The 10,040-nt window shown below is 48.4% G+C and overlaps 1 protein-coding gene across 3 annotated transcripts in view; it reads left to right on the top strand.

The window, feature by feature from the left end:
- Window positions 1-1,687: 1,687 nt before the first annotated feature.
- Window positions 1,688-10,040, top strand: part of PDCD7 (programmed cell death 7) — a 29,502-nt gene continuing 21,149 nt past the window's right edge. For all 3 annotated transcript variants that reach the window (XM_030814568.1, XM_030814567.1, XM_030814566.1), the window contains exons 1-2: window positions 1,688-2,603; window positions 6,334-6,472. In XM_030814568.1, the coding sequence (XP_030670428.1) occupies window positions 1,737-2,603; window positions 6,334-6,472 (1,006 nt within the window). In that variant the 5' untranslated portion in view covers window positions 1,688-1,736. The remainder of the gene's footprint in view (window positions 2,604-6,333; window positions 6,473-10,040) is intronic.

The following is a 10,040-nucleotide window of genomic DNA, read 5'->3' as shown; positions in this document are numbered from 1 at the left end:
TTGGAGGCCGAGGCGGGAGGATCACGAGGTCAGGAGATTGAGACACGGTGAAACCCGTCTCTACTAAAAATACAAAAAATAGCCGGGGTGGTGGGGGGCTGTAGTCCAGCTACTCGAGAGGCTGAGGCAGGAGATGGCGTGAACCGGGAGGCAGAGCTTGCAGTGAGCGAGATTGTGCCACTGCACTCCAGCCTGGGTGACAGAGCGAGACAACGTCTTAAAAAAAAAAAAAAAAAAAAAGACTTTATTCCAGAGCTTAGCTGAGGAGAAGCAGTACAGTCTCCTGCCTTAAGGAAACCGCTTCAGCTTTCTCAACAGCAAGTGAAGGCTTAAAAGGGGACCTGGGGTTGGGGCCAGGTGCGGTGGCTCACACCTGTAATCCCAGCACTTTGAGGGGGCCGAGGCAGGTGGCTCACTTGAGGCCAAGAGTTCGAGACCAGCCTGGCCAACACTACGAAACCCCATCTCTACTAAAAGTACAAAACTACTAAAAATATAAAAATTAGCCAGGTGTGGCAGCGGGGTCCTGTAATCCCAGCGACTGACTAGGGAGGCTGAGGCACCGAGAATAACTTGAACCTGGGATGCAGTGAGTGGAGATCGTGTCACTGCACTCCAGCCTGGGTGACAGACGGACTCTGTCTCAAAAAAAGTGGCGGGGGGGGGGGCGTGGGATTTGGTTGACCTGGATGGCATGCAAGAGGTGGGGAGGGACCAAGGAGGTGCTGGGTCTATGGGACTTGCTCCTGTGTATCCATCAGTGATCTGGTTGGCGCCATGGAGGCTGGGGCAAAGGCGGAGGTGGGGGGGGAGGCTAGGCTGTAAATTGACAGTTGTCCCCAGGCAATCCCCTGGTATGGGAAAGTTCCAGAGGTGCCTGGTTTGTTTTAAGCTTCGGTCCTTGGAACTACTAAGCGAACACATAATTAGATAAGCTTACAGTGTAGAGAGTGTCTGGTGGAGAGAAGGTAAAGGTTAATTGGATTCTTTTTTTTTTGTTTGACAGGTGTCACTCTGTCACCCAGGGTGGAGTGCAGTGGCGTTATCGTGGCTCATTGCAGTCTTTACCTCCCAGGGCTCAGGTGATCCTCCCCCCACCTCAGCCTCCCCAGTGGCTGGGACTACAGGCCCATCTTGCCTGCCTCGGCCTCCCAAAGTGCTGGGATTACAGACGTGAGCCACAGCGCCCACCCCTATAATTGCATTCCTAAAGAGTTAAGTAGGAGGTGGGGGGAAAGGAGAAAGGTAAAAATAATTCATTTTTCTAAGAAAATGGGTAGTTGGTCACACTCCTATTTACTAGGGCCTTTGCATATGTTCCCATCTGCACTGTGCTTCCCTCTCTTTTTCTATTTAACTATTTATCTTCCAGATCTCAGCTGCAGCCGCAGTTTCTTAGGATAACCTTCTCCAACTTCTCGAAGATACTCATATGATTAATTGATTAGTGTGTTATACTAGGCAGGTAGTTCCACGAAGAGAAGCTCTGTATCTCTCAGTCTCACTGTATGCGGAGTGGGTAGCTCTGCACCTAGGATGCTCAATAAGAACAGTATGAACTGAACGAAGGAAGGTTGAACGAAGGAAGGTTGAACGACTGCCCACTTATGCACTGAGCCTTCCGGAGGGACGAGTCTACAGGGGTCGCGCGTCGTAACGACGTCACTTCCGCCGGAAGGTTCTCATGAGGAACCACTCAGATTCCTGTCACTTCTCAAGGCATCTCCGTCGTGAACATGGCCCTGCCACCCTTCTTCGGCCAGGGTCGCCCAGGCCCACCGCCCCCGCAGCCGCCGCCTCCTGCTCCTTTCGGCTGTCCGCCACCGCCGCTGCCCTCCCCGGCTTTCCCGCCGCCTCTCCCCCAGAGGCCCGGCCCTTTTCCGGGGGCCTCCGCCCCCTTCCTTCAGCCTCCGCTGGCTCTGCAGCCCCGAGCCTCCGCGGAGGCCTCCCGTGGCGGAGGCGGCGCTGGCGCCTTCTACCCGGTGCCACCACCGCCGCTGCCTCCTCCGCCGCCCCAGTGTCGGCCCTTCCCGGGGACTGACGCCGGCGAGCGGCCGCGGCCACCGCCTCCCGGCCCGGGGCCGCCCTGGAACCCGCGGTGGCCTGAGGCGCCGCCGCCGGCCGACGTGCTCGGCGATGCAGCCCTCCAGCGCCTGCGCGACCGGCAGTGGCTGGAGGCGGTGTTCGGGACCCCGCGGCGGGCTGGCTGTTCGGTGCCCCAGCGCACGCATGCCGGGCCCAGCCTTGGCGAAGTGCGCGCGCGATTGCTAGGGGCTCTGCGCCTGGTGCGGCGGCTGCGCGGCCTGAGCCAGGCCCTGCGCGAGGCCGAAGCCGACGGCGCGGCCTGGGCCCTGCTGTATTCCCAGACCGCGCCGCTGCGCACGGAACTGGCCGAGCGGCTACAGCCGTTGACCCAGGCTGCCTATGTGGGCGAGGCGCGGAGGAGGCTGGAGAGGGTCCGGCGCCGCCGGCTGCGGCTTCGCGAGAGGGCCCGGGAACGCGAGGCCGAGCGGGAGGCAGAGGCCGCGCGGGCAGTGGAACGCGAGCAGGAGATTGACCGCTGGAGGGTGAAGTGTGTGCAGGAGGTGGAGGAGAAGAAGCGGGTGAGAGCAGCGGCCGCGCATGGGGGTAGGAGTGGTGGTGGTTGGAAGCTGGAGCAGCAGGAGGCTTTAAACTTCCATTTCCCAGGGCTAACTCTGTCCTTACGCGCAAAATGAAGCGATAGCTAACCTTCCCAGCTCATACCACCATGTTAATTTTGTGTTAATGATGTATGGTACACAAAACAAAAGTTCCAGGTGCACTGTAAAGTCCTGTAAACACAAAGTATAGGATTACACGGTGGCATTGCACGAATGACAGGTCTCCCCTATCCTGCTCCAACATTGTCCACTTACTCTCAAAACCAGTAAGTGTCTAGTTCCTTGTATCTTGTACTGCCCTAGGTGATTTTAAGAATACAAAATATAGGCCGCGCGCGGTGGCCCACGCCTGTAATCCCAGCACTTTGGGAGGCCGAGGCGGGTGGATCACGAGGTCAGGAGTTGAAGACCAGCCTGGCCAAGATGGTGAAACCCCGTCTCTACTAAAAATACAAAAATTAGCCATGCGTGGTGGCGGGCGCCTGTAATCCCAGCTACTCGGGAGGCGGAGGTTGCAGTGAGCCGAGATCGCACCACTGCACTCCAGCCTGGGCGACAGAGCAAGACTCCGTCTCAAAAAAAAAAAAAAAAAGAGAACTTGGGGACCCTACCTTAAGGAATATATTTACTCTAGCTGATGGGGCAGTAGTGATTTCCCTAGGATTCCTTTGTTTACAAGTTTTAAACCATGTATCCCCAGGTTCAGCAATGATGTTTCGGAGCATTTACTCTCTCTCTATATATACATATATGTATATATATGTATGTATGTGTATATATATATATATGTGTGTGTATATATATGTATATATGTGTGTATATATATGTATGTATGTGTGTGTGTATATATATATAGAGAGAGGTGTGCTAAGGTCATTAAATATACCAGATCTTGAATCTTTGTAACAGCCTTGAGAAGTAGGAAGTATTACGCTAATTTTACAGGTTAGGAAGTTGCATACAGATGTTAACTTGCCAACAGTCACACAACCAGTTTGTGGCAGTTTCCCACATTTGATCCCAAGGTGTCTAATTCCAAAGCGTATTGATCTCAGACTCTTTAAGCAGGGCCAGGGTAAAACTGGAAATTGTTCAGATAGTTCTCTAAGGCATTTTCTTTTTTTTCTTTTTTTTCTTTTTTTTGTGTGTGTGACGGAGTTTCGCTCTTGTTGCCCAGGCTGGAGTGCAATGGCATGATCTTGGCTCACCACAACCTCCACCTCCCAGGTTCAAGCGATTCTCCTGCCTCAGCCTCCCGAGTAGCAGGGATTACAGGCATGCACCACTACACCCCAGCTAATTTTGTATTTTTAGTAGAGACGGTTTCACCATGTTGGCCAGGCTGGTCTCGAACTCCTGACCTCAAGTGATCCACCCACCTCAGCCTCCCAAAGTGCTGGGATTACAGGCGTGAGCCACTGTACCTGGCCGTCTAAGGCATTTTCATTACCTTTGAGTGCCTCTGGGGTTCCCTTTCCTCCTCATTATTTCTATTATTATTACATTGTAATACATAATGAAATAATTATACAGCTCACCATAATGTAGAAACAGTGGGAGCCCTGAGCTTGTTTTCCTGCAACTAGACAGTCCCATCTGGGGGTGACAGGAGACAGTGACAAATCATCAGTCTTTAGATTCTCATAAGGAGCCCACAACCTAGATCCCTCCCATGCGCAGTTCACTTCTTTGTGCTCCTATGAGAATCTAATACTGCTGTTGCTGATCTGACGGGAGGCGGAGCTCAGGCGGTAATGCAAGCAATGGGGGAGTGGCTGTAAACAGAGATGAAGCTTCACTTGCTCGCCTGCCTCATCTTTTGCTGTGTGATCTGGTTCCTAACAGGCCATGGACTGGTTCCCATCTGTGGCCTGGGGTTTGTTGACCCCTGGCTTAGAGATCTGTGGGAGATCATGTCAGTACAGCGTGGTGTGTGTTAGGAATTCAACTGTAGGTGCTGTAAAAGCCCAAAGATGGGACATCTAATTTACTGAGGGAATGCTTCCCAAATGATAGAATGACACATAAGCTGAGCCTTTTTTTTTTTTTTTTTTTTGAGGCAGAGTCTCGCACTGTTGCCCGGACTGAAGTGCAGTGGTGCCGTCTTGGCTCGCTGCAACATCCGCCTCCCAGGTTCAAGCGATTCTCCTGCCTCAGCCTCCGGAGTAGCTGGGATTACAAGTGCACACCACCACTCCTGGCTATAAGATGAGGCTTAAAGGAAAAGTCAACCAGGTGAAGGTAATAGGTGCAGTTCCAGGGAAACAGATAATCTAAACGGAGAAGTGAAACAGCTTGGTGTTGGCTGTAGCTGTAGTGGTGGAATTACAGGCACTACTTATTTGACAGATGGGGGAGAGCACTTTAGGCAAGAGGATTCTCTCCACCACCCACGGTGGATTTTTTATTTATTTTATTGTTTTAAGGAGACAGGGTTGGGGCCGGGCGCGGTGGCTCATGCCTGTAATCCCAACACTTTGGGAGGCCAAGGCGGGCGATTCACCTGAGGTCAGGAGTTCGGGACCAGCCTGGCCAACGTGGTGAAACCCTGTCTCTACTAAAAATACAAAAAATTAGCTGGGCATGGTGGCCGGCGCCTGTAAACCCAGCTAATTGGGAGGCTGAAGCAGGGAATCGCTTGAACCCAGGAGGCAGAGGTTGCAGTGAGCCAAGATCGCGCCATTGCCCTCCAGCCTGGACAACAGTGAGACTCCATCTCAAAAAAAAAAAAAAAGAGGGTTGGGGGCGGGTGCAGTGGCTCACTCCTGTAATCCCAGCATTTTGGGAGGCTGAGGCAGGCAGATTACTTGAGCCCAGGAGTTCAAGACCAGCCTGGGCAACATGGAGAAACCTTGTCTCTATAAAAAACACAACAATTAACTGGGCATGGTGATGCTGTGATCACACCACTACACTCCAGCCTGGGCAACAGAATGAGACCCTGTCTCAAAAAAAAAAAAAAGACAAAGTTTCACTCTGTTGCCCAGGCTGGAGTGCAGTGGGTTTGTCATAGCTTGTAGGTTTGTGATCCTCTCACCTTAGCCTCCTGAGTAGGAATAGCTAGGGACACATGCCATTATGCCCAGCTTCCATGGTGAGGATATTGGTGACAGAGTCTTAATGAGGAGTGGCTTGAGGAACTGGGGTTATTTAGTCTATATGTGAACTAAGTTAAGAGTAGGACAGCAATCTTTGATATTTGAAAGGCTGTCACGTGGAAGAGATCCTTGGGACTTTAGAGCAGTGGTGCACAAACATAGGTTGTCACTAAGAGACCTTTGTAGAGGTCTCAGCCTTTCCAACCACATTCCTTATCCCTCCTGGGAATCTGAATCTTCAGGTCTAGGGAGTCTGCATTTTTAACAAGTCTCAGCTTAACAAGGTAAGTTGGACACCTGCTCTCTGCACTACACTTTGAGAAACACTGAGGAAGAAACAAAACCAGTGCTATGTGGAAGATACAGAGAGGAGAGGTTCTCCTTTAAGATAAAGGTTGTACCATCAGTGGAGGGGGATAACCTCTTAGCTAGAGGGGAGTTGTGCAAGGCCTAGGAAATTGGGATGGAGATTCAATAGAGTCTCTCTTAACCTGGAGACTCTCTGACCCTTTAAAATCTAACCACTGGACAGCTATTCTCTGCTGTAAGTTTGTTCCTAATGTGAGATCTCATGGGCTTTGTTTCTCTTCCAGGAGCAGGAACTCAAAGCAGCTGCTGATGGTGTACTATCTGAAGTGAGGAAAAAACAAGCAGATACCAAAAGAATGGTGGACATTCTTCGGGCTTTGGAGAAATTGAGGAAACTGAGGAAAGAGGCTGCAGCGAGGAAAGGTAACTGTGGCTTTGCATTTCTTTCCTTGTTCCCTTCCCCTTCTTTACTCTAGCGCCTCCCACCCCAAATATTATTGAGGGAAAAATATTTGAAACTTCATGATTTTCACCTTGTAGGGTAACTGGGCTTGTCAGCAAGTAGGTCAGAACTTCTGAAGCAGGAAGCCTCAGAAGATGTTTAGCCTTTGGTAGCCCAGATTGAAAAGAGAGGCAACTGTGGGAACCCACTGCACTGTCTTCCCCTTGACTTACCATTTCTACCCTGGGCATTTCTGGCCACACTCTTCTGAGTGGGCTTGTCATGGCTAGTCAACTTTGCCTTGTGCCAAAGTGAAAGCTTTTCACCCTTACTTGGTGCTCCAGAAAGTGTTGAAAACTTGGCATGCTTCTTCAGATACATTTCAAACCTGAATTATTTCTGTTTGAAGAGGTGTGAATGGTTGGACAGGGCAGGGATTGCAGACTGTGTGGATTTCCCCACCTTCCCTGCATGTCACTGGTCTCTTGCCTCTGGAGGAAGCACCAGACACTATAGCCAGGCAGTTCAAGCTTTTCCACAGAAATTTGTTCCAACCGTGCTGGCTTTCTAGAAGTTACCCAATTGTGCTTTCCATTTGCCTGTCTGGATCTTAGCTGTTGTCATTCTGTTCATCTGGAGGGCCCTCAGTCCCATCTTTGCCATTTTAAGATCTCACTATTCAAAACCAAATACACATGCAGCATCCTTCATCCTTCCCTGATCTGGGCTGAGGTAACCTCCTGTTGCTTCTCACTTGCACCTGCTTTGGACCACATGCTGATTTATTTAGTAGATTGTAGGCTTTTTGTATTCACCAGAGATATTTGAGAGTGTACAAATTAGCAGATGCCACTCTAACAAATGATTTCCCCTGTGTTGTTTAAAATGTAAATGAAAACTGGGATTCTTTTAGACCCTTAAGAAAGTTGTGTTGGAATATGACCATTTTGTATTCACCCAGGCTCATTTGCTAGCTAAGTGATTGGCTTCTGCACACCAGCCTTCAGAGTGGCTAATTCACATCCAGACCTCAGAAACAGATGTCTCCATTGTGATACTCTCAGGGCATTTGTAAATCAGAGGGAAGTTAGCATCTGCTTTGTCTACTCATCTCTCTTTTTCACTAGAAGGCAAAACCTGAGAGCTATTTAATATTTCCCCCACCTCACATCCTCTATGAGGTGAGTGCTCAGTAAACTTCTGCCAAGTGAATTTACCAGCATTTCCCAATATTAATCTTCCTCACTTTGGCCCAAAAGGAGGAGGAAATTTTAGGAAAATCATGATCTATAGAAATAAACAGACTTTGTGGCATTAACTGACTTGAATGTAAAATGATTTGGTAAGTAGGAGCTGGTTGCATGCATACTTAAAATGAGCAGCTAACTTCTCTCTTCAAGATGTGTGCACCTCCAACTAAGTGCTAAATGATGAGGCTTGATGTTTAAGCAGGACCACGTTGCAAATTGTCTTATGGGCTATGCTAGAGTTCTCACTTATACTTAAAGCTTTGGGGAACCACTGAAAGTTTTTAAGTGAAATGATGGCAAAGATCAGTGCCAGTAGAGCAGAGAAAGTTTTGGAGCGTCCAGGAGAGAGAAGAGCAGAGAGACTGGTAAGGCTATTGGGCACGGATAGTATGGAAGCATAAGCTGAGTGACATCAGTGTGTAGGAGAATTGAGAGGTAGTGAGTCATTCAAGTGATAGTGAATAATTCAGTAATTCAAAATTATTAGTGAATAATTCTCAAGTCAAAGAATTGAGAGATAATAAAGGTATACGTGTATATACCCATGTTTGTATAAATAAATAACTTAGGGAACTCAGAGTACAGGACCTAAAGGGAAAAACAATGAAATGTCTTCCGGATTCTAGCCTCATCTACTGAATAAATGAAGATAGCTTTTTTTTTTCTTTTTTTTTTTTAAAGACAGGGTCTTGCACTGTCACCCAAGCTGAAGTGCAGTGGTGCAATCGTAATTCACTGCAGCCTTATACTCCCAGGCACTAGCGATCCTCCTACCTCAGCCTCCTGAGTAGTAGAGACTACAGGTGCATACCACCACACCTGGCTAATTTTTTAATTTTTTGTAGAGATAAGGTTTCACCATGTTGCCCAAGCTGGTCTCGAACTCCTGGGCTCAAGCGATTCTCCCACCTTGGCCTCCCAAAATTCTAGGATGATGGGTGTGAGTCACTGTGCCTGGCCGATACCATTCTGATTAAGAAGGAAAACAAGGGAGGAGGAACAGGTTGAGGGTTGACAAGTTCAGTTGGGGACCTGTCGAGTTTGAAGTGTGTGTGGTACATCCTGGATAAAAGTTCATTAGCATATAGCCATGAGTCAGAATGACCTTAAGGAGATTGTACAGCATGAGATGAGGGCCAAAAAGACAAAATCATAGGGAATGTCAAAATCAAGGTAGAAGATGAAGAGAGCAAAAAAGAGACCAAGAGAGGTCAGAGAGATGGAAGGAAAAGATAGACTCCCTGCTTCCTTCTGGAAAGTGGCAAGTTCTTAGAGAGAGATTGTGTAGTCTTGGTGTTATGGTTTGGCTGTGTCCCCACCCCACTCTCATCTTGAATTGTAGCTCCCATAATTCCCACATGTCATCAGAGGGACCTGGTGGGAGGTAGTTGAATCATGGGGACAGGTCTTTCACATGCCGTTCTTGTGATCATAAGTCTCATGAGATCTGATGGATTTTATAAAGGAGAGTTTCCTTGCACGCGCCCTCTTTACCTGTCACCATGTAAGATATGACTTTGCTCCTCCTTCACCTTCCACCAGCCTCCCCAGCCATGTGGAACTGTGAGTCAATTAAACCTCTTTTATAAATTACCCAGTTTCAGGTATATCTTTATTGGCAGTGTAAGAATGGACTAATACACTTGGACAGGTTACTTAAGCTTCTCTGAACCTTGGTTTCCTCATCTGCAAAAAGGGAGTAGTGATAGTACCTACCCATGGGGTGTCATGAGTATTAAATTAATAAATGTGTGTAAAGTACTTAAAACAGTCCTGGCACATAGTAAATGCTATATACATGTTTCATATTATTATTCTTTTTATTATCAAGAAATAAGGAACATCCATGGGAATTAGTATCCAACCGGTCATTAGTGACCTATGCTAGGGGCATTTCAGTGGAGTGGTGGGGGTAGAAGCCAGACTACAGTTGGTTAGAGAATGAATATGATACAAGAAAAGCAAACAGAGAATTCAACTTATTAAAAGATTGCCTGTGAAGAAAAGGAAAGAGCAAGATCAGTATCCGGCAAGTTGTGTGGTAGTGGTGATGGTGAGGGGTGTTGTGTGTCTTCAGGTCATGGGGAAAACTTAACGCATGTTTAAAATTGCTGAGAGGAGTGAGTAGAAGGGGAAGGGTCAAAGAGAAGCAGAAGAATAGTTGATGGCTCAAGGTCCCATGGAAGGTAGGATGATTCAGATCCCAGGTGGAGGGATTAACTTAAGTGAAGAAGGACCCATCTTACACAAGCATGAAAATGAAGGAGGTGAAGATGGGTAGTGATGCACATGAGTGCAA

Source organism: Nomascus leucogenys, chromosome 6 (genome assembly GCF_006542625.1).
Source record: "Nomascus leucogenys isolate Asia chromosome 6, Asia_NLE_v1, whole genome shotgun sequence".
Classification (NCBI taxonomy): Eukaryota; Metazoa; Chordata; class Mammalia; order Primates; family Hylobatidae; genus Nomascus; species Nomascus leucogenys.
Note: the sequence above shows the minus strand (reverse complement) of the source record. Positions and strands in the feature narration are given on the sequence as shown.